The sequence below is a fragment of the Pygoscelis adeliae genome, unplaced genomic scaffold (assembly GCF_000699105.1).
Source record: "Pygoscelis adeliae isolate BGI_AS28 unplaced genomic scaffold, ASM69910v1 Scaffold71, whole genome shotgun sequence".
Lineage (NCBI taxonomy): Eukaryota > Metazoa > Chordata > Aves > Sphenisciformes > Spheniscidae > Pygoscelis > Pygoscelis adeliae.
The window spans coordinates 4904178-4931185 of NW_008824356.1; the positions used below are offsets into that span (position 1 = coordinate 4904178).

General features: G+C 53.1%; 1 protein-coding gene and 1 pseudogene across 1 annotated transcript in view; one reads left to right on the forward strand and one right to left on the reverse strand.

Moving 5' to 3' along the window:
* LOC103913033 overlaps nt 1–10717 on the forward strand; it is a 17370-nt pseudogene extending 6653 nt beyond the window's left edge.
* A 481-nt stretch (nt 10718–11198) lies between these two features.
* The window catches only part of ABCD4 (ATP-binding cassette, sub-family D (ALD), member 4), a 22191-nt gene continuing 6381 nt past the window's right edge, over nt 11199–27008 (reverse strand). Inside the window, exons 2-19 of the mRNA XM_009319478.1 lie at nt 26790–26914; nt 26538–26665; nt 26175–26314; nt 22903–23019; nt 22486–22611; nt 21565–21615; nt 18777–18871; nt 17663–17784; nt 16708–16799; nt 16440–16529; nt 15963–16168; nt 15574–15665; nt 15326–15362; nt 14092–14141; nt 13755–13807; nt 13324–13400; nt 12030–12145; nt 11199–11866 (exon numbers count right to left, since the gene is read on the reverse strand). Coding sequence (XP_009317753.1) covers nt 11771–11866; nt 12030–12145; nt 13324–13400; nt 13755–13807; nt 14092–14141; nt 15326–15362; nt 15574–15665; nt 15963–16168; nt 16440–16529; nt 16708–16799; nt 17663–17784; nt 18777–18871; nt 21565–21615; nt 22486–22611; nt 22903–23019; nt 26175–26314; nt 26538–26665; nt 26790–26914 — 1813 coding nt within the window. The 3' untranslated portion in view covers nt 11199–11770. The remainder of the gene's footprint in view (nt 11867–12029; nt 12146–13323; nt 13401–13754; nt 13808–14091; nt 14142–15325; nt 15363–15573; nt 15666–15962; nt 16169–16439; nt 16530–16707; nt 16800–17662; nt 17785–18776; nt 18872–21564; nt 21616–22485; nt 22612–22902; nt 23020–26174; nt 26315–26537; nt 26666–26789; nt 26915–27008) is intronic.

The window sequence follows — 27008 nt, forward strand, 5'->3', positions numbered from 1 at the left end:
TTAGCAGGGAGCGTTGCACTAGGTTATCCCTGCCCAGCGAAGGCAGTATGTATTTGCAGAAAGCAAAATACAGGAGTAATGAGTGGTACTGGAAGTCCCCACAGCCATGGGAGGCTCTTTTGTGGGCTGGGGCTACTGCCTTAGGGGGCTACCAGGAGAAGACATAGAGGCTGGTGATGCTGTGTCCTGCTCACAGCGCTGTTGGTCCCAGTGTTCAAAATACGAGACAAACCTCCCAGAAGTCAGGTCTTACACAGTCTGTTTGGGCAGGAGAGCAGGAGTTATTTGCCTTTGGGATTTGAGATCTTACTGTTCCCCCTTTCATGTGTGTTTCTTTCTCTCCCAGAAAACTACAAACGGTCAGGAGAAAAATGCATTTTGGTATGCAAACTGGGGCTGCTGCATCATCCCATGACCTCAGTAGCAGGTTTAAGGAAAACACAGAGTGGAACAAGGCTTCTGAGGAAGCTGCAGCTGCCAGCAACATGGGAAACTTTTCTCAGAAGAATTACAGCCAAAGTCTCAGCCTACCATGTCCCTGGAAAGCCAGGGGCTGTGCACTCCTGGCCCTGGCTCTCTTCCATCTTGGACAAATGCACCGTGCAGCCTTCCTGCGCAGAGCTTTGCTTCGTCCTACATTTGTTATTTAGGAGCACCGCCACTAAAAAACCGCCCTAGTCCACCCCAGAGGCAGCTGCAAGGCAGTGCTGGGTGGAGTGATGGCTGAGTTAATGTTCGCCAGGCCCTCTGAGGGCATTGGGGATGTGACCTCCAAAGGGACTTCAGGCAGTTTCTGCTCTGGACTGCATTAGGTTGCAATTAAGGAGGAAGCTGATAGTGGGGATTGGTAGGTATTGGAGTGGTGAGGAGTGTAACGGGCTTGGGACGGTGCTTGTGATCTGCCAGCTGGTATCCACAAAGGTTGTTTCAGTGGACGCATGAGGCTAATGCTGAGAAGACTCACACCAGCCCTGACTCTGATCTGAAAACGGGACTGCCAGTGCTGGCTTTATGGGAGTTAAGAGGTACTGAGTGTTGCTCTGGCAATGAGACTGGGTCATTTTTTCCAGTGAATTTCCTGGACTGACATGTCCATGTAGCCTCAGACAAAGTGGCCTTAATCTGGGAGAAGGATGAACAAGGAGAAGAGGTGCGGGTCACGTACAGGTCAGTACTTACTTCTCAGCGTACAAGGGACATACTGAGTGTGCATAAACGCTGCACAGGACTGATCTGGTGATGCGTGTCATGTGAGGGGATGCTGCATCCCTTCACATAGATAGATCAACAGTATGGTGGCTGCTGGCTTGCCTGTGCTGATCTGAGACTTCAGCCTACCTCCTGATTAACTCTCTGGACCCCGAGGGGTCCCTACCCAGCTGGGGAGGCAGATGTAAGCCCCTCGTGGCAGCACTGCAATGCTTGTAGGTAAGACCACATGGGAAAGTCACACGAGTGCCTTCTCAGCAAGGTTCCTGGTGTCTAAAATTGCAGGTAAATGGTCTGCAAGAGAGGCCAGATTCACAGCCACATGGGTGTTGGGATGTCCCATGCTCATCCGCACGTCAGCAGCGCTGCTGGGTTTGGCTGTCTGGGGGACTGCCTGCTAGGTTGGTCTGAGGCCCCCCATCTTCCAGCTCAATTTGCCTGCTCTCTGAGTCTCCGACGCAGAATCCACTTAAATCCCTCTGCACACAGAACAAGTTCTCCTGTCTTCTCTGGCTCCAGACCTCACATGACAAACACGACCATCCACCCCTGCCAATCTCCCTGCATGGAGAGCCCTTCCATGAAATGAGTCACTGACAGCAAAGCCGTAGTTTCTGGGAGGGATGCTTCTCAGGAGAAGCATCATTTTGCTCACCACTTTCCTACAGCTGTTGTTCTCACTGATGGGCACAAGCTCTGGAGGACTTGACCTTCCCAGCTTTAGCAAAGCACGGGGCTCTGTTTTCATGGGGGAAGATATCTAACTGCTCATGTATAGCCTCCAGCCTTGCAGGGTAGCGTGTCACTCCAGTTGTATGGGCTGATAAGAAATGTGCAGGCTATCATCAGGAAAGTCAGCTGAGGTGGTGTGGGCTTGCTGAGTCAGAGGAATTGCCAGTGGCCATTGCTGGCCCCATGGCTTGCTCCTCATGCTGGCCAGTGACAGTGTCAGGCTCTGTACAGAGGCAATTCTGATTTATTTCTTTTCCATAAATAATGGCCCATGTTAGTGACTGTCTTCTCCTTTCCTTCCCACTGACATTTTACAGCTCTCCCATGGATTTCCAGCGTGGGGGGTTAGGGTGCGTAGGGATGTAAGCTGCGTACCTGTGACTCTCAGGCCCCCCATCTTTATGCATGCAGGTAAGATCTGCAAGAAAGTCTCTAACTGTGCCATTGCTTCTTTGGGCAGGGAACTGCTGGAGCGGACATGCTGCCTGGGAAACATCTTGAAACAGCAAGGGGTGAAATCAGGTGACAGACTGACAATCTACATGTGCCCGTGCCCACCGGCGGTAGCTAGCATGCTGGCCTGTGCCCACATTGACTCTGTGCACACTGTGATGTTTGCTGGGTTCAGTGCAGAGTCCCTAGCAGACAGGATCTGGGATGATAAGAGTCGGTGGGTAACAGGGACACGTTTCCCTTGGGGAACAGTGCTAAGCTTGTTGGTTCAGCTCAGGGTTGTGCTGATGGCAAAGGTTCTCTGAGTAAGACTCCCTGGGCTAACTGAGGGTGTACTGCCATGACGTATGGCCATGGAGCAGGGATTAGCACCCCAGGAAATGGCATGGGCTCACTAAATATCTTCCAGCCCATGGGATGGACTGGTTCTCTCCTTCATCCAAGGGACTGAAGGGCTGGGATACAGCGTCTCCTCTGAGGGGATGCAACACAGGCAGGAATGAACGGGAAACAAAGATGCAAAGCTGCTGTTTTTGCTAAATGGAGGACATGAGTAACAGGGACTGGGAGACAGAGGGAGAGGTGCAGGGTCATGGTAGAGCCAAACTGCTGTGTGACTGATGGAGGGGGGCAGAGCTGCTTATGTGGCTCTTCTGTCTTCTGCAGCCCAGTCAGAGATGGTGACCACAGTGAACCAGGGGCTGAGAGGCGGCAAGGTTATTGAGCTAAAGAAGACAGTGGACCAGGCTGTGAAGCAGTGCCCAGGAGGGAAACGGGTTCTGGTTTCCATGAGGACTGACAGCAAGGTTCTCATGACAGCCCTGGACATGCTGCTGGAGGAGGTGAGAGGCTGCCCAGCTTTACTGCTGCTTCCCCTGGGCAATGTGCCTGCTCCAGGAGCAGGGACAGGGGGTGGAGAGAGGGCCCTGGCTGGCCATGACAATTTTGCTGGCGTTGACACGATGTGGGGACATTGTCCTGCAGCAGCAGCAGCAACTGGAGCTGCACACGAGTTCGGAACAGTCCCAGGAACCATCAGGATGGATAACTGGTGGCTCTTCCCACAGCACCAGCCCCATACTGTCAGGGGCAGGCAGTGCAAACCAGGGCTCGTAGCAGGGTGGACCAGGGGCTAGAAACACCCCAGACATGGGCTAACACGTTGTGAGCCCAGCCTTGGACTGCCACTGCACTGTCACACACTGCTCTGCTGGCAGACCTGGCACCCTCTGTGAGCGCCGCTGGCAGCTTGTGTCCGACGAAGCAGGCAGTGAGGTTGCTCGTGTGCCTGTTATTCATGGCACACAGGATGGCAAGGCTGTCAGCATGGAGCACTGTTTCTGAAGAGGCGAGCCCCTGCCATGCATTGCTCTTAGCTCCCTGGAGCTGCACAGAAGTCTCCCTGCCTCTGCTCATCCCATCTGCAAGCAATTAGTGTTAGAAAGGCTTCCTGGAAGACTTCTGTGCTGGTCAGAGCAGCGGCAGCGTAAAAATAGCTGCCTCTTACTCAGCAGGTCTGCTCTGGCTGAGGAGAGCATTTGCCAGTTCAGCAAGGCGAAAGTTCAGGCTGGTGGGCAAGGGGAATGGAGGTGCAGAGGTGGGGAGGCTGGTATGGGGGGAGCAGGGTGGTGTAGGTGCTCAGAGGGTGGCTTGGGGGAGAGGTGCACAAGTGGGTGTAGGGACAACACAGGGAAGCCTGTGAGACCCCAAGAGAGAACTGCTGTGCTCTCTCCTGCAGCAGATGATGAAGGAGGGTGTGTGCTGTGAGCCTGCTGTCATGGACAGTGAAGACATTATCCCTTCTTTACGCATCAGGCAGTACCGGCAAACCCAAGGGTCTGGTTCATTCCCAAGCTGGTTACTTGCTGTTTGGTGCTCTCACACACAAGGTAATGGATCCCAGCCACAGAGCGCTCATGAGCTAGCAGTTCATAGGCAGTGCAGGGAATAGATATGCCGTCTTGTTGCACCATGAGCTCGTATTTATCCAGAGCAAAGTCTCTGGGAAGCCCTCCTAGGGCATCAGCCCAGTAGAGCACATCTGCCTAGTTAGTGGGGAAGAGCAACACATGCTCCGGAGCAGGACCTCCCAAACACATACTCCTCTGAGCTACCTTCTTGTCTTTCTTCTTTCTTTCACTGCCCTATCCTAGACTGAATCATTGGGTGGGATGCTCAGTCTTGCAAGGGTAATTTTATACTACTGGGAGAGGAGGAAGAAGCCAATTTGCTCCTAAAACCTCTGGCTTGCTTTCCCTAAGTGTAACTACCCCAGCTCAGGTGGAAGATTGAAGGCAGTGCTTCTGGGAGGGGCACATTTGAGGATATGTGTAAAAGCTGGTGAGTGCCCTCAAGACAAAGGGTCTATACCTGAAGAGTGTGGGTCATCTTTGGGAGGAGGAAAGCCTTTAACACCTAGCATGCCCAAAGCAGACTCTAACAGAGCTGGATAAAAGAGCACTGAGCGCAGCATGGAGCTGCACTTGGCTGCAGGAATGGTTGCAAGGGACATTTCCTAAGACATTATATGGAGTCATCTGGAAGAGGGAGTTCCTTTCTGAACAGTCCCTTAGCTTTGAGTCTGGCTCTCCCTGTGCGTGACTGAAGTTCCAGTAGTGCCTCATACCACGCACCCTATGAGGCAGCAAGCTCAGGGCTGGCTGGGTCTTCTCTGTCAGCCTTGAGTGCTGGAGGCCAAACCTCCTGGGGTATGTGCAGGGGGGGTGTAGAAGTCCTTGGTTTTCCTGTGAGCTAAGCTGTCTGTACAGCGGTGCCCAGCATGATACGTGACCCCCTCGAGACCATCAGAGCTGGTTTGCAAGAGCCAGGACTGCCATCCCAGAATGGCAATGCAGGGAGTGAACAGCATGTAGCCATGTTAACACCCAGAAGCGCTGGAAACCCATGACACAAGGCTGGCACGCTCATCTCAGTTGGATGGGGCAGACCGCTGCTACCATAATTCACCGTTTGGTTAAAAAGAGACGGAGCAAGCAGGGGACGTTTCTGTTACAAGCACCCTGGAGCACTTGAGGTTCTGGAGCCTCCAGCTGGCAGCCTGCAGAGAGGGAGCTGCAGGAAGAGATGGGAAGGTCCAAAACAGCAGATGCCAGTGCAGAAGGTGAGAAGTGATGGGCTAGTGGGAGATGGGCCCCTGGGGAGCTTTCTTGGTGCTGAGTAAAGGAAACAAAGGAGAGTGCTTGAGGAAGCTGGACGTGTTGCTGCCAGTCTGACAGCACTCAGTTCTGCCCTGCACAGGGCAGGCATTGTTCCCTCTTACTCCAGCCTTGCAGCCAAGGGTCTCCTGAGGAATAAATGGGGCAGTGGGAAGAAGAGCTTGTTCTGCTTTCTGCCTGCCTGCAGGCACAGGGCTGCACTCACCCAGCTAAGGCAGAGAGGTGCCAACTCCTGCGGGGAAGCTGGGGCAACTCTGGATCAAGGCATCTCACAGTCCCTCTGCTCGCTGTCTCAGTGCTCCTACACTGGGCTCCTTGCTGAGCTCAGGGTTTTCCTGAGTGTTTACTGTGCATTTGGAGCCCAGCAGTGCCTGGGGGTGGCTCATGGAGTCCTCCACCACATTGCCCTTGCCTACAACTCCTTTCCTTCCACGCGGTCATCTAAGTGCAGAGGGACCATCCTCACCCTGAAAGTTCTCCCGTTTTGATGCTACAGGATACTTGGATCAGCCTTGTCTAGACACAAGCAGAGGGAAGGAAAGGCTGTAGCTCTCTCCTTTGGAAAAGAGCAAATTTGGCCGTGTGGTTTTTTTTTTTTAAAGTGTCTCTCTCCTGCACCTTTATAAAGCACCTGACATTTTATTTTTTTTCTGATAATGTTTTAAAAAAATTCTCTGCAGGAAGAAGGTGTCCCTGCAGGGGTAGTGGGAAGACGGAAGGATGCAATAACGTTAGGACTGAGAGAGGGTACACTGTTCCCCGTTGTCGCCCTTGCCGGGAGGGCAGGCCCAGGCCATACCCCTCACTGCCTCTCCTCTCTTGCGCAGTACGTGTTCAACTACCAGGACAGGGACATCTTTGGCTGCCTGGCAGACATCGGCTGGATCACGGGGCACAGGTATGTGGTCTACGGCCCACTCTGCAATGGCGGCACCACAGTGCTCTTTGAGAGCACTCCTGTCCATCCTAACCCTGGCGAGTGAGGTGTCTCAGGGGAGCTGGGACATGCCACAGCCACCCTGCGAGACCCACAGCAGGCAGGGAGCTGGTGGTTTGATGCCAGGTCACAGGAAGCAATGGTTCTGCTGCTGCAGGAGCAGACCATAGGCTGTGCCCAGCAGAGAGCTGTGAGGGGAAGTCTTTTCTTCTGGTTAGGAAGTCACTGCTGCTTCTTCAGGGGTGAAGCTGTTTCTCCCTGTCCCTCCCTGCAGCAGGGAAAGTAGCAGAGCTAGGAGATGTGGAAGAAAAGGGGCCGCTGCTGCTCCTGGACTGCCTTAGTCCTTCCCAGTGTGGCATTAGCTTGGCTGAAGGTCCAGGCACTGCTAAAGAGCCCTTGCTCTCACCTCCTCTCCCTCTGTCTTGGTCTCGGGCTGGGAGGACCTGTGTGGATGGTTACTGGCCCTGTTTCCATTCCAGGCTGCCATACAGCAACAGTGGAGAGGTTAGAAATTAACCAGTTCTATGGGGTGCCCGCTGTGATCTGCCTGCTCCCGAGATACGGTGATGAATGGGTGAAGAAGTATGACCACTCTTCTCTCAAAGTGCTCAGCTGAGGGAACTGCTGGTGGCATGGGCTGGAGCAGCAAATCCTTGGGCATCAGGTTGTGCCTCTTCCCACAAATGCCAAGAGCAGCAGCACATGAGAGCAGAAAGTCGGGAGACTGTGCTATTTGGGGGTGGCTCCGCGAGCAGGCCCTGGGAAGCTGTGTCTTTGACCTGATCTTTCAGCTCTATCCCCTTGTCTTTCCCCTTGCAGTAGGGGAACCCATCAACAAGGAAGCGTGGGAGTGGTACTTCTGTGTGGTCGATGAGACACAGTGCCCAGTAGTGGAGACGTGGTGGCAAACTGGTGAGACGCGTACGATCCCTCATTCCAGCTTCTGTTCTCCCAGGCTTTAGGAGTGACCTGCTGCTTTGTTGGCCAAGTGGGAATGGTTGTTACTGACACTCTTGTATGAGCAATGCCGTAAGGGGCCACGGGCACCAAAACATGAGAGAGAGAAATGGCCTTTAAAGCTAACCCAGAGAAACACGGGGGAGTTGATGGTAGGGAGCAGATCTCTGCTGAACTAAATGAGCAGGATCATCCTTCCGCAAAGAGCCTTCCGCAGCTCTCTGGCAAACCCAGCCCCAGCCTGTGGTCCAGCAGGATGCAGCGAGGGCCAGGGCAAAGGCTGTTGGCCAAGCAGTGCTACCTGGCTTTCCTCTTGTCCCTGACTTTGATGAGCATTACAGTTTCTTTTGCTTCAGAAACAGGAGGCATTTGTATCTCACCCTGTCCTTCTAATCCTGGAGCTGAAATACTTCCAGGCATGGCTACGAGATCCTTTTTTGGGATCAGCCCCTCCCTCCTGGATGACAAGGTACATTTATAACCTGCAGCCCAGGCACTGGCTCAGCCTGCTTTCCCCCAGGCACTTGCAGCATGTACTTGCTGATGGGAGCAAAAATCTGTAAGCGCGTCTTTCCTGCTCACCTCTGCTAGACAGCAACCTTCTTTACCGGAAAGGGACTAACAGGGAAGCTGTTCTTCCAACTAGTGTAGAAGTTGAGTTGTTTTCTAGCTTGCTCTGTCCTGACAAGACGGGCTGTGCTTGGGCTCCCTGGCCCATGTCTTTCCAAGGTGAGGTAGCCAGGCAGGGACAGCCAGCCTCCCTGGAGGGGCCCTGCGTCCCACCATGGTAGGCAGCTGGTTGCAGACATCTGCTGGGAGAGACTGAGCCTGTCCCATTGGAGACGGGAGCACAGGACTTTCCTCACTGCCTTCCGTGATATTTCCATCACAGTGTTGTTAAATAGGCAATGACTAAACATCCCAAGTACCCTCAGCCATGATTACTGAAAGGTAACTATTTTACAGGGAAATGTCCTTCTTGAAAACAACATCTCTGTAGCCGTTTGCATCTCGCAAGCCTGGTCAGTGGCATGAACCATTTACAATGACGACGAGATTTCTGGAAACCTATCTGACTCCTTATCCAGGCAAGGAAAACGCATGGCAGGTCACTGCAGAGGTGTTTGGTTGAGTACAGTTGGGTCTGCCTGCTGGTTTTCTGCACAGGGGCAGGACTCAGGAGAGCTGGTACTGCTGCTTCGTTCTTTCAGAGACCCTCCACAGTGTTGAGGCCCTTCATCTCCCCGTGCCCAATACCTCAGCACTGCCCTGGGAATGGGTCTCTCACACCAACCTTCCCCATTGGATCACATGTGGTTTTAGGGCAGTGGATTTGTCCTTCTGCCCCCAGTCCCCTCAAGCACAGAGAGGCCTCTTGGTGCATCTCTTGCAAACCCTGTCAGCTTCTGTCACTCATCTGGAGGCACTGAGCAAGACCAAGAGTGTGTGTGTCTTGATGTGAAGCAAAGGGGAGAAGAAGCAGGACTACAGGCACCTCCACTGGAGCAAAGTGCTCCCAGCTTGCGGTGGTGAGGCAGGCTGGGCATTAGCCAGTGCACTGCAGAATGAGGGAAGGAGCCTGATGATAGAACAGGTACCGACAGAGGCAGAAGACTAAGAAGGAAGGTAGGCACCTTGACCCTGAGCAGTTGAGGAAGGAGCAGAGTACATGAGCCCTGGTGCCAACAGAGAGAAGGGGGCGAGGTGAGAGCACGGCTGGTGAGCAGCCCACATGCTCACTGCAACAAGTGACCATGGCACGGTTCTGGACACTGCAGGGTTTTTCTTCACCAGGGATGGTGTGTATCGTACCAGTGAGGGCTACAACCAGCTGACAGGATGGCTGGACGACATCATTAACATCAGCAGACACCGGCTGGGCACTGCGGAGGTGGAGGATGTTGTGGTAAGAGGTGTGGGTGGGAGGTAAAGCCACCCAAGGGGACAGCGAAGGTGCACTGGTGGTGCTCAGGGAAGCCTCTTTGAAATACCTACACAGAAACACACTGCTGCTATAGCAGCAGGGAACAGTGTTGAACCCACACCCTGCCTGTGGGAACAGCTTCCCACCCTCTCCCCTCCCATTCTGGCTCTCTGCAGCAAGGGAGGGACAAAGTCTGGTAAGGCTGATGCTGTAAGTGGGCGAATCCCAAAGCGGCAGCCAGGCATGTTAAGGAGGAGCATCCGTGGGCCAGTAGATTGTGGGACCTGGAGGAGCAATCTGGAGGCACAGAACAGGGTCTAGAAGGTGCAAGCCTAGAGCAGCCAGGGACAGGGGGGAAGACTTGTGTTTGCAGACAGACCTGCTGAGGCAAGAAGGAAAAAGGGCAGAGGCCATCTGAGGCCCTTCCTTATCTCTCCGCATTACCACGGGCTGCAGCAGCCAAGCCAGGTCAGGGCACCTCCCAGGTGGCAGCCAGCCTGCCGAAAGCACTGAGCCAAACCCCAGCCCTGTTCTCTTCCAGAATCACCACGTGGCAGTGGCAGAGTCTGCCGTCATCAGCTACCCACATGAGATCAAGGGAGAAGGTAAGGTGCTTGCTTTCCTGCCTCTGAAATGTCTCTCCCGGGGCTAGTGCACTGCAGTGGGAAGTGGCACTGTCACACCAACCCCTGGTAGCAATGCTGTGCCAATGCCGTACAGCATGTTAGTGGGGATCTCAGCACAGCTATCACAACCTACATATTATAGCAGCTGGGCTTTGCATAAGGCGGCAGCAGCAGCACCATGGCCGAAAGCACTTACAGCTCAGGCTACAGAGCATCCCCTGAGGCTACCAGCAGAGAGGGACCTCTCCTGGCACTAGGTCCAGGCAGGCTCTCAGGAACATGCTGCACATAGTGCTCAGTAACCTGGTGGTCCTTCTGCCAGGAGCCTACACATTTTTTGTGCTAAAGGACAGTGGCTACACGCAGGAGACACTCACTGCTGAGCTAGGGGAGCTGATCTCAAAGATTGCTAAGTATGCGGTTCCAGACTACATTCAGATAACACATGCAGGCTGATCCAACACCCACCCCGGCAGCCTGGCCAACCCCTTTCCCTCAGCCTTAGCTCTGCTCCTCCCCATCACAGGTCACACACCAGCTGCCCAAGACATGCTCGGGGAAGATTATGCATGGGGCGCTAAAGAAAATCATGGAGGACAAGGCCAGTGAGCTTGGGGACCTAACCACACTGGATGACCATGAAGCCGTGCAGCACATCATAGAGGGATGCAAGCACCTGGTGGAGGGGCAGAAGAGCTGCTAGTTTGGCTCTGCTACCTCCTGCTCATCCATTGCAGAACCAGGGCCACATACAGAAATATCACTAAGCAACTGGTGGCCAGTAAGTGCTGAGAGATCATACCTCCACTGCAGTCTCAGAGTGACCTCTCCGCAACACAGAGATCCTCAAAACCTCTGTCTCCACACACCTATGGGAGGCAGGGGAGAGAACATGACTCATCATAGGCAGAACAGCAAGGGGAGGCAAGCTCTGTTTCCTCCCCTAAAAGCAGAGGGCCAAAAGCCCTCCTTGGGGTTCCTTGTGCCTTGCAGTAGCTGTGGAGGTAGCAGCAGAGCAGGATGCCCAGCCCTGGATAGGTGTATTACTCCTACCCCTGCTCTGCTCTTCAGCAGTAGTCTAGTCCAGGACCATTGCCAATATACAAGCATCTCCTCCAACACAAAACCCAGAAGGAAAAGGTGCAGCAGTCTGGTTAACAAATACTGACTCTTCTCCATAAGCATCATTGGAAAACAGGCCCCAGATTTTAATACAAAAATGCTCCTTTGACCTGTAACCCTGTGTCATAAGGAGAGCAGAGACATGCCCCTTCTCTCTGCCAGCATTCCCCTCCCCTTACAGTGCATCCCTTGGCTCCTGCTGGGGAGCACAACCCTCAACAGAGCCACAGGTACAGAAGTCTGTTCTGCAGAGCTGTGTATCAAAAAGACAGAGGTCCCAGCAAGGCACAGAGGGCAGAACAGGAGGCTGCATCCTAGCCTTGCACCACTGCATCCTGGACAAGTGAAGGTTCCTCTGACCATTGCTTCTACAAGCCCATGAGGCAGCATCTTCTCTTTTGGCAGGCTGGCAGCTCAGCCCTTTCCCCCATGACAGGCAGGGAGGTCTGCTCCTGGCAGAACCCCACACCATGAGTTCAGACTTGGCTCTGTGTCCATCAGCAAAATCCAGAACTGGTCTTGCACCAGACGAATCCCTTGTTGACAGCTGCTGGCTTGGCAGCTCCATGGCTGCTGTTCAGAGCTCTCCCATGCATGTGCAGGTTCTGCAGCTGGCCAGACAAGGGCATGTTTTTCAGCATCCTTCCCCAGCTGGGAGCCGCTTCATCTTCTCGCATCGAGTGAGCTCCCATCTTCCCTCCCCATGAAGTTTCAAAATCCAGCTATGGAACTGCAATTCAATAACATGACTGAAGGATGTCTCTACGAGGGCATGTCCTCCCACAGTGAGGCTCTCCAGCCTCAGTCACTCCCTTCTGCTTGCCAGGGACCCCCTCTACCTCCCCTGTCTTGCCACCACCAGGGAGGCGTGGAGTGCTGTCTCCCCATCTCACCTTTTCCAGGCTGGCCCTGTGTCCCACGCTGATCAGCGTCATGCCCAGCTGAAGGCACACACGGTACAGTTCATGCTCCACCTCTTCAGTCAGGGCACTGGTGGCTTCATCTAGCACTGAGAGAAAAGTGTAAGCCAAATCCTCTCCCGACCAGTCACGTCCCCCTAGGCAAAAGAGCAGCAACTGCCAAGAACATTTCACATATTAATGAGAGTTCACCAAGAGCATCTGCAGAAGGCAAGCGAGGAGAAGCCTAAGGACTCTGATTTTCCTCTGGCACAGCTGGTGTCAGTCAACTGGGAAAGCTGACCTTCCCCACAAGCCCTCAAATCCACCCAAACAGTGCCGTTCACCTCATTCCTCTCCCTCAACAGCTGCCAGCCGCTGCCTCGTCCCCACCATTGTGAAAGCCAAGACGCGACCTTCTGAAGGCAGGCCGTGTGCCAGAGCGCCAGGTTGAGCAGCAGCCTGTGCACCCCTCTGGCCCAGACCCCAGCTGGAGCATCCAGGATGGCTGGATCCCGTCAGTTAAGGGTAAATACTACAGATCTAGAGCAGACAGATTAAATTTGTTTTACATCATTCTCCACAGCTTTTAGTTTGCAATCCTCAGGTTCCTTCTGCCCAGACAGCACTGAGCTGTGCCACAGGCTTCAGGGGAAGAGAAGTACTTACATGTGGCTACTTGCTACTGGTACTGGCTCTGTTCACCCACACCCACCCTGGTCCTCGTGACAAGTCCTCCAACAGCATCCCTCAGCCCCCAGCAGTCACTAGCAATCTAGGTGCGCAAAGAAATTAGCCCCATCTGCTAATGGGAGCTGCTTCTGTGATCTCTCAGGACCATTTCTCCCACTGCTCCTTGTCTTCTTTTGCTGCGTTACAGCTAAATTTCCCACATTGCTTCCACAACCCTACAGAGGTTCATGAGCTTCAGATACGGCAGCTGACACCACACTCCCTAGCATGCATGCTTCTTTACGTAGCAACTGGTGAGCATGCTGAGAGGGGCCTTCTTCAGGTGCCATTGCACCTGGACCAAGAACATTAATCACTAGTTCCCTAAGAAGAGAATGTCTTACATACAGCCTCTTGATTTACCACCCTCCACACAGATAATGAAATGTTTTCACCCCTGGATCCTCTGTGTGCTACACTGCTAAAATAATGGCCAAGACAAAGCACGTTCCTAGCAAAGAAAGGATTTCATGAGCTGTCTCTTTACACCAGCTTCTCTTTACATCAAAGGCCCTGCCTTTTTTTCCCCCCTTTTCTTTTGCAGTCACTCACTCACCTGCATATTTTGGCTGGAGGTAGAAGAGCCGTGCAAACGAGAGCCTCTGCATCTCCCCTGGGGACAGGATGTCATACCTGTAGCAGGGTCAAGATTCAAAATCTCCCTCAACAAAAAGAGCTCGTTTGCTGAAGAGCTTATGGTTGCCGATATCGGAGACCCCAGCAAGCAACTGTTCCTGTGTGTCCCCCGTGTCCCCCTCCACGCTGGGACGGGCTCTGCACTCCTGTGCACAGTCAGCTGCCTGCAGAGCAGCAAGGCTGGTGATTGTTGGCATTGATGCTTGGGGCAGAAAGGCTTTGCCGCTGTATACTGCCCACCTCCCACAGGACACAGATGTTCATTAACTCCAGCAGCAATGTGCATCGGCTTAGAAGTGTTCCCCACCCAGAGGGATCGCCCAAATTCATGCAGACAGCGAGCTCCCTTACCAGTTCCAGTCTACCTGCTTGTCCAGTCCTCCAGCCCTCACCAGCAAATCAGTCTGCAGAGAGCACAGCAGACTTGTGAACACAGCCCCCAACCCTGTCAGCCCATGGCCCTGAGCATAACCACCCTCTTCCTGCTACTCCCCCTTTTCCTCCTTGAGCTGAAGTTGCTCTGTATCCCTCCTCCTCTGCCTGTCCCATGGACAGTCCTGTCCCAGCTGCAGACAATGTCCCCGGACGTGTCCAGCACACGGTCACACTGTGCTGCCACAAAACCTCATCCCTTCTTCTCTCTCTGGCAGCACCAGGAAAGAAGGCAGCAGCACTACCGGGGACTCACCAGCCCAGCCAGCTCCAGAAATCGCACAATTCTCTCATCATCTGCAGACCCTAGGAGAGAAAGCAGTAAAGCATAAGCAGACGCAATGTGTGCTGAGGCCACAGCTGCAAGGAGTCGGTGGGGCAGGAGGGAAGGATTGGAGGATCTCCTGAAGTCCAGTGTAGCCAACTCGACCACTTAACTATATCAGGTCCTGAGCTTTGGCACAGAGAGCTCCCAAAGACTGACCTTCCTTAAAAATGTTAACCATGCCTGTGAGCAGCATGCCAGGAAGTAGCTGGGCTCCACAGGTACACCTGAGACTTGGCTCAGTCCATGTTCACAGATGGACACAGCCAGAACACAAGGATCCAGGCTTCAATTGCCAAGGCCCTGCCCACCAGCTACTCTCTTATGGCTGACTGCCCCCTGTACGCTGCAGGTGGTGGAGTCACGGGAGCAGGGCTCCATTAACAGCCAGCAAAAGGATCCTATGTAGGATGGGAAAAACCTCAGGGTGAACCAGCTGTGGAGCAGAACACACACTTGAGCTGGTACAGTCAGCAGCTATGGAAGCTGAGCAGAAGGGCTGTGCATCTGCCATGGACCTCTCTGAAGCTGCCGAAGAGCCACAATAGTAGCTGATGGCTGCAGTTACTCTCTGCAAGACTGTGACTCCCAAGTGTTTGAAAGCAGCACATAACACTGCTTCACTCAGACAGAAACTTAAACCTGGACATGTGCAAGCTGCAGCAGACCACGTGTGGTCTGGCTTGGGAAGAGGGCAGGGGAGAGAAAGGATCCATGTAGTCTGACCTTGACAGCATGCAAGGCCCTGGGACATCATTTGAAAAAGAGGAACAGTGAAAGATGGAGGTGGATGGAAAATGAGATGAAGGCAAACATGGCTTGCCCAAAGGCAGGTTGTACTAGAAAGATCAGATGTATCCCAAGAGCAAGGTGCCTCAACATATATCAGATGTCTAGCACAACACACAGAGCATGGCCAGCTTGTCCACATTGCATCAAGAGAATATGTTCTTATCAAGAGAATGTGTTCCCTCCCAAAAGGGAGGGAACACAGAACTGACCTTAACCTACACTAAAGTAAACCATCTAGGGAAAAGTAGAGAGCAACAAAAGCAAAATGGATGAGCGCTCCTGATGGGGCATGGTAGGGGAGAAGCTGCACTGGATACAGGACAGGGAGCTGCACCACAGGGTTGGCTAATTGCTCTAAGGAATTTCCACATACCTGAAACTGGATAGATCTCCTTCAGGGGATAGATAACCTGTTTAACAGAGCAAAAGAAGCCATGTCAGAGGGAGCTGGACACAGTCCATCAGAGATGCAATGCCAGTGGCATGAACTCAGGCACGAGGGAAGGAGCAGCCACAGACATCCTCCCTCTTGCAGACCTTTCTGCAGCACACAAGTTCGCAGGGCACAACCACAGCTGGGAGCAGAGCTGGGGCCGGAGTAGGGGCAGCCCCTGGGCTCACCTGCTCACGCAGGCTTCCGTCGGTGAAGAAGGGACGCTGTGGCAGGAACACCACTCCCCGGGGGCCAAAGCAGGTCAGCATCTTGATGCTCCCTGCACAGAGACACGCTCATGCCAAGCCTGCAGCGCCAGCCAGCAACTCCCCACCGCCCCCTGTGCAGTCCTGCCCCATGAAGTAGCCAACAAATCCCCAAAAAGATGACTTGCAACACAGGGCAAAGCAATGAGAGCCAGAGCAGAGTATGCGATAGAGATGGGTGGCTCCAATGCATCAATGATACATTCACCATCACAAGGTGGCACTGGCCTCACAACCCCACACTGCCACCTTCCAAACTCAGGGCAGCCCTGGTTGAGAAAGAGAAGGCTGTGGTAAGCAGCAGTCCTTACCCCGCGTGCTCTCCCAGAGTCCCCCAAGGACCCTCAAGAGAGATGTCTTCCCCGTGCCAGTGTTCCCCACAATCATCACACTGTTTCCTTGTGAGATCCTGAGGCTCAAGTCCTTGATGAGCAGCTTGCCAGAGGATGGCACCGAGAGCGTCACTCGCTCCAGAAGGAAAGCTGTGTCCCTTGGCACTGGGTCCTCCCCAGAATGGCTGCCGGGCCACCACCAAGACAAAGGAGGAGAGATCTGGGGGTAAGCAATCACGCCGAGACTGGCAAAGATCAGGCACCTTAGACCTCCTGTGCCTCTGTGACAGCAGCCCTGCTCCACGCGCCCCGGGAATGACAACTCACAGTGAGCACTGCCTACTCCAACCAACTGCATGCAACAGGCTGTGACACCAAGGGCCACCTCCATCCCGTGACAGCCCCACACTCTGGCACGTAAGCTGCAAGCCAGCCAGTTGCTGAGAGTAGACTCACCCATCCAAATCCCAGCTGGCTTTGGCTTCTGAGTAGTTATCATTTTTTTTTCTGCCAAGGCTCAGCAAGGTCTCCTGCAGTTCACCAATCCTAAACAAACAAGAGGTTGCATGAATGCCAGGGACAACTCCAGCAGCCTCCTCACAATATCCAAACTTGTCCGTGCTTGCTCACAAGCAACTGTTTCTTATTTATTTAGCACAGACCTGGGCAGAGTCTTGTCCTGCATTTCCCTTTCCTGCAGAGACCTGCCCACAGAGAAGCTCACCTGTGCGTGTAGCCAGCTACATCGGTCACGGTGCTGAAGAGATCTATGAGCTGGCTGAAGCAGCTGATGAGGTAGATAGAAACAAAGGCATTCTGGGGAGAAATCACATGCCAGAGCAAGGGTCAGCACTGAGCTGGGGCACTGCCCTTTCCTCCATGTCTGCAAGGAGGCAGCCAAGGAGTCCAGACATTTGGCCACGTCAGCAGTCCCAGCAAGATGAAGGAGGGGTGGAGAAGTCACCCGGGGCAGTGTGAGTGAAGGAGATGATGACCGTATTTGGATGGAGCAGGGCTTCCCTGCTCAGTACAGCAGTTTTTGCCAGGTGAACACATCTCCTGCCACACAGTGATGGTGTTTGCAGAGTGCTTGCTGGGCAGCCCAGGGCCCAGCACGCTCGCCCCATCTAAGTCACGCAGAACCATGCCACTAGCTCTGCCCCAGCACCATACATGGCTCAGAGCAGGGCGTTTCAGCATGCAGTGCCAACTTAGCTATTTTTAGCTCTGCATTCTCTATCACAAGCCAGTTTTGAGTATCTGGGAACGAGTCAGGTCAAGAAGGTGAATGCAAGCCAGCTCAGCCCCACAGGTGGCCCAGGCTCACTGCGAGCAGCAGCCCAGGGCATAACCTGGACTTGCAGCACTGCGCAGACCCAATCCCCACCCACACCACTGAAAGCCAGAGGCTTTCTGACCTCCCTTTTTTTTAGACACAGAGGTCCGAGCTAGGAAACACTTATGCAGATGTGTCCTTGACAGCTCTCACCCCCAGGTTAATCATACACCACCTGGCTCCAAGCTCCCATTTCCGTACCACCATGGGCAGGGACAGTCTAACCTGAAGGTCAATTGCTGCAGGTTATCCAGCCCCAATGCCACCAGCCCCACATGAAACCTCCATCCTCAGTGTCTGCTCACCCTCCACAATGGGGCCTGGGAGATCACCCTTAGCTCACCTTGCTGACAAGGGCACTGAGCTCTGTTGGACTCAGGTCACCGTAGACCCCAGAAAAGATGGGAATGGCAATGACCACGTAACTCAGGATGCTGCCCAGGTAGTCAAAGGTGTTGATCCCAACTGGGCAGAAGCACATTGAGAGAAGACAGTGAGTTAGAGTGGGAACCTCTGTCCCAGCCAGGCTCAAGCGCAGCCCATGAGCCCAGTCAGAGAAAGACCCATGGTCTTGCCTCAGCCCTTCACGATGCACCAGAGCAGAAGAACCCATTTCGCAGGACAGCACAAGCACCAGGGTGAAAATCCATTTGCCAATCAAAGAGCACTTTGGGGCAGGCCCCTGAGCAGAGAAACATCATCCAGACACACAGCTCAGGAACCACCATGGGGCAAAAGCCACTTTGCCTGCTTGTTTGTACTCTTCAGAGGCCTGGCTGACTCACAAGAAACAGGAAGGAAGACAAAAAGGAAGCTCTGGGGTGAGACGGTTGGCTGTGAAATCTGTCTTGGAGCACAGGACAGGCAGAAAGACTTAAGACCCCAAACTCCCACAGAGACACCTGCGTTCAGGGCTCTCCCTCCCTTATGTCGCCCAGAAGCTCGCTATGCTGGTGAGATGAGGAAGAGCTGTCTTGGTAGTGGTCATGTAACGCCCAAACCTGGACCCAGTGACAATGGGAGAAGGGAGATTTTCAGGGGACAACTATACTCAAGGGACAGGCTCTATAGGAAAGAAGTTTCCACAGCTCCCAACCACTTATACAGAGTCTTCTCCTTCCCCAAAGCTCAAGCCCTTCCCTCTCTTCCTGGCCATTGAACACGTGCCCCACAAAAAGCACAGATTTCTGCAGATCCCCCTTTTGGGGCTTGCATTCTCTGACTTAGTTGGGTCCTCCACAACTTTGCTCTTTACGAGGCTTTTTCACAGCAGGATTCCCATTTAGGACTGCAGGCAGGCGGCACCCCCTGTTCACCCTCAGCGCTTTCATGCACCAGCAAGAGGTGGGAGAGGAAAACCCAGCACTGCTGCTCTAGCAGTAGGGATTCCCAAGCCTGTGGACTACCGCAATGGAGCTACCACACGCCCCACTTCACCCCCAAAACTCCCCACTCACTGTATAGCCACAGCTCCTTGCCTATCAGCTCCCTCTGGGTCTGCAGCAGACTCTGCAGCCTCCGGTCCGTGCGCATGTGCTCCACTCGCCCGGCCCTGTAAAACAAGATTGCAACATGCCACAGACATCCCGGGAGCACTGCGATGAGGTCAAAGCATGGGGTTTTAGGACTGAGGCTTGGAAAGGGTCTGGCACCTTAGCCTCCAAGCAACAAGCTCTTTGTTGAACAGAAACTGAACAGACGAGAGCACCTTCCTGAAGAACTTCACTAAGAAACTCTGGCTGAAACAAGCAGCCCTGAAAATCTCTCCCAGAGCCTGTGGATGCTGCTGTTGCACACAGGAGGAGGTGAGGCAAGGCCAGACACCATCAGCGAGGCCCCAGCCTGGAGCAATGCACACCCAAGGTCACACACACTTTCCAAGCAGAGCCTGGTTGGAAGAGAGGGACGACACTGCTACACAGCTGGAGCCAGAAAGGAGAGGGCAGAGGTGAGTCCAGGAGGTGACAGCAAGCCAACACAGCTGGCAGCCCCAGTCCGCCTCTTCCCATTCCCCACCCCAGAGGAGTGGGACACGGACAAGTCCCGAGCAGTGCAGCCCCCAGTGTGGGTGACATCAGCCCCGCAGCCCCCCCCTTCCCAGGGGTATCTCCGCAGGCATCAGGGGGTCGCCCACCACCTGAGCTAGCGGTGATGCTCCCACAGCCAGGCTGAGCCAGTAGCAAGGAGGCACATCTCGGCTCTAAACCACCATCTTCAGCAAGCGTGGCAGCTCCTTCTGCTCCTTCACAAGGGCTGGGCTGCCCTCAGGTGGCAAAATGCAGAGAGAGCTCCACATCTCTCTCCAGACTCCCACCTGCCGCGGCAGCTATTGCTCCTGCCACCCAACACAGGCTTGTGCCCAGCACACACCCACGCTCCCACCACGGTCCGTGCAACGGGGGAATCACTAGGGCCCGAGCAGATAGGGCCAGGAGCTGTACAAAAAAATACAAATTAAGGTTTTTTAAGAGCCTCACTTTTAAAGATTCCTGGTTCTTAGAAAAATACATTTTCTTTCTCAAAAATACATCCAGTTAGAATCAATTTGGCATTACTGCCCTACAACCCATCTCAGGTAACTACTGAGCTGCAGTCTTTGCTGCTGAGTATTCGGAAAGGGCAAAGCCTTGGACACAAGGAGTTAAAGGTGAGGAAGGCACCGGGGACCAGAGCTATTATTTCTTTTGCAGATGAGGAGAGATTGCTGTATTGGTTTCAGCTTTTCCTCCCATTCAGTTAACTTTTAAAGCAAGTTTGCCAAAGGCTTAGAAACCAAAGAAGTAAAAAGGTGACAGTGCTCAGGTTTTGTTTCTTCCTTTACGAAAACAATGGTTAGGCAGGTGCAAGAGGACAAGACCTAACAGCTTCTACAAGCTAGAGAAGTCCTGAATCAAAACCAACCACTCACCACGTGCTCCTCCTCTTGCAAGATTCTAGGAATGCAACCTTTTAAAAAATTCCTTTATTTTGAGTTAAGATTCATACCATGAAAATGCCTGGGCTTGTGCAATTCAATTAAATTCTAGTTTCCCACCAAGTGAAGCTTTTCTACTAATGAACTGTACTGAATTAAGACACTCCGTTTGCTGGTATAATAATTCACTTTCCATTTTCTACTTAGTAACAGAATAAAAAACTTCAAAATTGTGAGGAGAAGTACTGCAGTTTAAATAAGGGCACGTCATTAGAGTATCCTCTCCATTAAGAAAAATTATCATCAACCAATAAGAATCAACCAGTCCACAAAGAAATAACTCAAACTTGCCAATGCAAATCAAGATTGATTTCAGTTATTTAAATCAGAGTTTCATGCCTGTCAATATAAATCTGTATGAAATTGGTGATTTTGAATCAAACCACTTTGGGGACAGCACAACACTTGAAATGCTCAGTCACTACAAGTGAGCCAAATACAGATCACAGGCAGGGAAGACCAGAGACAGGACAGCTGCCGCTTGCTTAAATTCCTGGAAGAAGCGCGATTTCACAACACGCAGGGCAAAGGCAGACACATGACAAGAGAGGAGCAACGACCTCCTGCCACCGACCAGGCACCCCAACACAAGCTACAGTAAAATCGTGGCCCTTTTCCTGGGTTCTAGCCATTTCTGTGAAACACCTTAAAAGCTCCAAGCAGCAGCTAACAGACTTCAGGGCATCACTAAGCGGGAAGGTGCTGCCGGGCTCCCGACTGTGTGCTCAGCTCTGGGTTAAAGGGCACTGAACAAATTCAGAGAGTAGCAGTACAGTGTTGGGAGGGTCAGGGCACTTGATCTAGAGGAGCAAGCAGAGGTGAGGAGGCCAGGCAACAGCTAGCATACCCACAGAAGACACGCAGGTTAGCAGCAGCAGGATGGGACCAGAAGCAACCTGCAACAAGTCCCCAGGGGAACATCCTGACAAGATGCAATGAGACCTCAAGCAATCTTCCAGGTAAGAACCTGGCAAAACATCAGCAATGGTCTCTAAGCCAGCACTGAATCTGTATCAGGCCTCTGAGAATGTTAGAAGGGAGGCAGAGAAAAAATAGTTGTCTCCAGCTGCTGCGGAGTATTTCTGTGGATGATGTGCAGAATGCAAAGGAGAACAGTGGCAGGGCTGTATGACGCTGCAGCGGAATGGAGGGGACAGAAACCTCCGGCTGCAGCAACAGGACTTGGACTCCTCTGGGATACATGAATACATCAAGGATGGCCCAAGCTGGGAGGATCCTTATGAGGACATAAAGAAATGAATGCTACTAACCTGTAGAAAGCAGCTGGTTCCGCATTGACACGAATCTGCATGTGCTTGAACCTGGACAACCCAAAAAAAAAAGATCAGGATTGTGCATAAATGCCCAGTGAATTATGTAGCCAACATCCTTGCTAGAGGAAACTCATCTTGCATCTGTCAGAGCACCGATCCGAGGCATCTCTTGACAGAAATACTCAACAGACTCAAAAAGGCACCGGAGACCAAGGCTTAGCACAAGGTGACATCATTCTGGGCCAGCTCAGTGGTGCATTTGTTTAGTATCCCGCTTTCTGTGCGCATCTTCTCAGCCCTTGGGCCTCCCGTTTGCTAGCCCAGCATCTCCACCATACAGAATCACCACAACCAACTACCCTGGTCTGAGCTCCCTGTGCCACACCAGCTTCTGCTGCTGTCCCTGGATGCCCTGAGCCCCAGGAAAAGCTGCAAAGCCCCTGCCACACACCCAGCCAATCCTGCAGGGAAATGGGAGGAGATGAGTTACAGAGCATATGGAAAGACTGTGCTCGTTTGGGCACTTCACGAAGATGGTGGTGAAGCAGAAACTTGATTTCGGTCAGTAGATGCAGTTCACTGAACTTGCATCTGCACCCAATTTCTTGTGCAGTTTCCTTCAACGCATCCAATGCCCTAGCAGAGGCACCAGCAACAGCAATGACCAGGCAAGCAGCCTGGAGACTGAACCAGGAGACTGAACCAAGGGCACTGCCTGCCATGACACAGGGCAGTGAAAGGGGTGGCAGGGGCTCAGTACACGGACTTTGGGGCAGCATTGCGCAGGTGGGTTTCTCTGTGTGGAGAAAGTCACAGACAAGAGAAGTAGCTGCGTACATAGCACTGAATGGGGACAAAAATGCAGCTTTCACAGGAGCTGCCAAGAGGCAGTGAAAATGCTGCTCTGCTGGGACTCACCTGAAATCCCCCTCCAGTTTTTCCTGCTGCACAAGTTTAGACACAATTGGGCTCATCAATACCTTGTTGACCATCGTCCCAATGATGAAATACCCAAAGATGCTCACTGGGCCTAGCCAGCCTGTGCTACAGAGGAGGAGAAAGAGAGGTCAGCCAATAATCCAAGCAAAGGGACACCCCAGCACCGTCAGGCTCAAGCAGTCAGAGCCCGCAACTATCACTTCCCTTGGCTTTCACAGAGGTTTGGGGGCCAACACTGCACACCCCAGCATCCCCGAGGCAGAATTCCCTTTGGAGTGCAAAGACCACTAACCCACATGTACGAGTGTCCATCTGGGGAGTTGTAACGTGGGCACCAGGCTCCAAAAAAACAGCATAGGAAAGAGGCGTGAAAGCAGGGCCAGGATGGGTGTTTACCTGTGGAAGCACTGGTACGTGTAGTAGGCCAGCGTGAAGGGTGAGATGATGAGCTTACTGGCCATGGAGCTGAGCTGCCTGCAGAATCTCTCCACATCCTGGCTGATGCGCTGGTCCCTGCTCAACACAAAGAGCCATTGACACTGTTAAAGCCCAGGAGCAAGTACTAACTCCCTAACAGGGCACAAGCCAGGCTGTTTCATTGCCTGAACTTAGGACGGGTGCAGGTGAACAACCCTGCCTGGGAGGGACCTGCAGCTGTGACTCCCATTCCCCCACAGGAGACAATTTCCATGGCCCAGCAGGACCCACCCAAGGGCCTTCCTGGCACCCAGGAAGAACAGCTCCTGCTGTTACTTTCACCCTGTTCCTTGTATTAACCCCTTGTTCCACTTTCCACAACATTGTCCAACTCTGTGCTAAAGGTCTCTGCATCCTTGTCCTTTACTCCTCTCCTGGACCCACCCCTGTACTACCAGAAACTACTGACTCTCCCCCAAACCTTCAGTACTGGTGCTGCATCTCAGGCACCAGAGCTACCAGGACTGGCTAGGGCACAGGCCAGGCCTTTGCTAGCCATCAAATATTTGCAAACGCTTCCATCAAAGCCACCCTTCCACAGTAGCTGGTCCCTTTGCTCTGCATGGAGTGCCCTCCAGTCCCTTTGCTGCACCCATACCACAAGAGCAGGCAGCAGCACACCAAGCCTCCTCGCCCCATCGGCAGCAGGCACATGGGTGACAGACCCTCAGGTCCCATCCATCCCACTGCTGAACAGGAGTTGCACTTGGGGTAATTGGAAAGGATTTCAGCATATTTGCTCCCTTGGCACCTCATCTGTTCAGAGCACATGAATGAGGGCTTCAGTCTGATACGCTAAGCACAGGTGGAAAGGCTGTGACTGCGAATGCTGAAGTCCAGAATGAAGAGCAAGGCTGGACTGCTGCTTAGCCATCAGTACAGATACAACAACGATGACATTCATCTCTCAACTCTTTTGCAGTCCTGAAACAGCAATAGATTTAATTTTGGGGCAGCTCTCACCCTGACTGACCTTACAGTCATCATTTTTCCTTTTCCTCAGACTGTAATTGTTCCCATAAAGTTATAATTTAAGTTGTGCTACAGACTCATGGCAGGATATTGCTTTTTACGAGCTATTAAGCAACATGTAATGATAACACATAAACATCAACTCAAATGCCCTGCTAGGAGCCACAAGTGTTTGTATGCCAATCAGAACCCACTCTTCATTCTTTCTAGATGGATGACACTGTGCATCTAACACTCAGTTTGGTTTGCACTGCCTAATGGGAGGTCACTTTGTCGCTCTAGTTCATTCTCAGTACCCGGTGCAGGGAAAAAATTCTCATCAAGGAATCGCAAGATAAAGAGAATTTTTGTAGTGGCACCAAAAAGACACTAAACAATAAGATCGGATGTTTGAGCAGAAGCAAGGTGGTAATGAAAAATACTCTGCAGCAATCCCACACGTTTGGTCTGCTAAGGTCAGGAGAACCGGCTCTATCGCTGCGGAGCAGACTGACCCAGTTATCTCATGCATTTCACTGCACAATGTGAACACATTCCCTGGTTAAAAATAAACCTGAGCAGGACAGTCATGTGGTGAGGGGCCCCTGTCCTCCCCTTCCACGCCCCCCACCAAAGGAAGAGACAGGCGTGCAGGAGCTTCTGGCTACGGCCAATGTGCTACACCGCCTGGGAAGCGCTGCATGCCTTGGTGACAGGCATGCCTTTTTAACCTCTCCTTGCAACTCCATACCACTGCAAAACACTATCAGAAATGAACATTTAATAAGGGTGGGAGGAACCCTGACAGCAGCTGGAAAGTGCATCAGCATCACGAAGCTGTGATTTCATGTTTGGCAGTAGGGCTGTTTGACCCAAGTTAAGCCCTTTCCTTGCTTGCTGCTCCCCCTGTGCACAGCTGGTTGCTCTTACTCGGGCTGTCTCCTAGCACTGGGCCAGCAGAAGCAGCTAGGGAACGGGTCTGGCTGAGAAACGATAGACAAAAAAACCATCCAAGACACCCAGCATGATTTCACTGTGCAGCTACACAGACCACCATGCTGTGCATTGAAGGGGGAAGGACAGGCAGCCAGGAGCACTGGGTAGCAGAAGTACAGAGGCTGCTTCAGTTCCTTGAGGTCACCACTGTTAGCAACAGTTAGGAGTCCCTGCAACACAGCCATTTCTCACAGGGACCCCGGGCTTGGTCTCCTCTGGTGCCACCAACATGGGAGATGGCACCAGTGCAGTGACTAGGCCAGGGGTGTCCCCTCCAGGGGAGGAGAGCTTGGCATCTCAAAACAACTGTATAAAGCCACACAATTTGTAAGAAGTTATCCCCTGGTTTCTAGTTTATCAGCAAGTATTTAATAATAACTTCTTTAAAATCTGGAGGGGAAAAAAAGCCTCTACCTCTCACATGGTATCTAATGCAGGATCTTTAACTCTTCAAAGTGCGTAACTATGGCAGCAGTGTCCTGTGCGCAAGGACAGGCTGGAAGGCCAGGGTCAGCAGGCAGTTGTAAGGAAAGGAGACGTTCCACCTTCGCTGCACAGCCCAGGTAGATCAGCAACTCTGCAGTAAGCAGGATAGTGCATGAAGCAAACTGGAAGGGGATCTCAGGGTGGGCTGGGATAAGCAAGGAGGGACTGAATGCTCCTCCTTCTCTCATATTTCAAGTCACCCCTGACATTTCCTTCCTAAGAACAGGAAAGGGGAAATGCAGCCCTCATACAGCGCAAAACAAAGCCCTTCCTGGATGTGGCTCCAATGGTTACCAAAACCACTAAAAACCTGAACAAAACTGTGTTCAGCTGGAGACTCTGGTGGCTGAAGTTCAAACAGAACAACAGCAACCATCATAATGTGCTGGCTGCGTGAAGGCAAGGAGAGGCAGTGCTCTCCGACTCCAGCCAGGCCCTTTGCAACGTCACACTGAGTGTCAAGGGTTGAGTTTGCAGACAGCATGTTTTATAGCAGCACTAGATCCCTGTTCTGCCGAGCCTCCATTTTCCTCACAACAGAAACATCCTATCCCTAAAACCATCATGACCGGCAGTCACGGGAGATCCCAGCAACAGGTACCACCTCCCACCCAGGGCTGATGAGGGTATTTGTGCCTAGATGACAAAAGCTTCTAGGGCTCAAGCCCCTACCCAGAGACAGAGAGAAGTCAGGAAAAGGCACGGAGCAGCCCACAAGAAGCCAAGCAAGAGGCTGAGAGAAGCCACAGGCAGCCTACGGGTTATCGATGTCCTCGCGCAGCACGTGCAGGCTGTAGTAGACCTGGCCCTGGAAGTAGCAGCTGTGGAGGTATTCGGTGAGGGATTTCCTCCAGCTCACGTACATCATGTTGCAGATAAACTGGTCAAAGCTTTTTAGCTGGAATGAGAGCGAGGAGGCAGACAGGAAGAGATGAGCGAGAAGAACAAACATTTCCCAAAATGAAATAAAAACTAACAGTTCGTACCAGTGATCTGTCCCACACGTAGCTACCTAACAGGGCAAGGGCAGACCCAGATCCTTTGTTACCAGGATCACGCCAGGAGCCATGGGCAGCCTTCCCCTCCCCTCCCAAGAGGCGGGAGACTCTGGCCTGTCTTACCGTGGAGTTCACTACGATCAGAGTCAGGGCAACGGCAGTCAGTGTTTTGAACCCGGAGAAGTCCTTGTTCCCTAGGACCTCATAGTACTGGCTGGGGATGACGCCGACCTGGTAAATAACCAGCTGCTCTGGAGGAAAGAGGCAAGCACGGGAAGAAAATGAAGGACAGCGGTGGCACGGCGAAGGGGGGGCACGGGGGAATGGGGAGCAGATGTGGGGTGCGGCCCCCCATCCCCACCACCCCCGGCTCACCCAGCAAGGCGACGCAGAGCAGCGTCAGGAACATCAGGGCGCCCGGGGAGGGCCACCCGGGGAAGAGGACGGCCTGCAGCCGCAGGAAGCGCCGCAGGAACAGCCCGTCCAGCTGGGGGGCAGGCCTGCAACGGAGGAAGACGCGGGGGCCGGCAGTGAGCTCTCGGGGGTGCCCACCTCCCCTCCGCCCCGCCGGGACCCCGGCCGCGGAGGCACCCC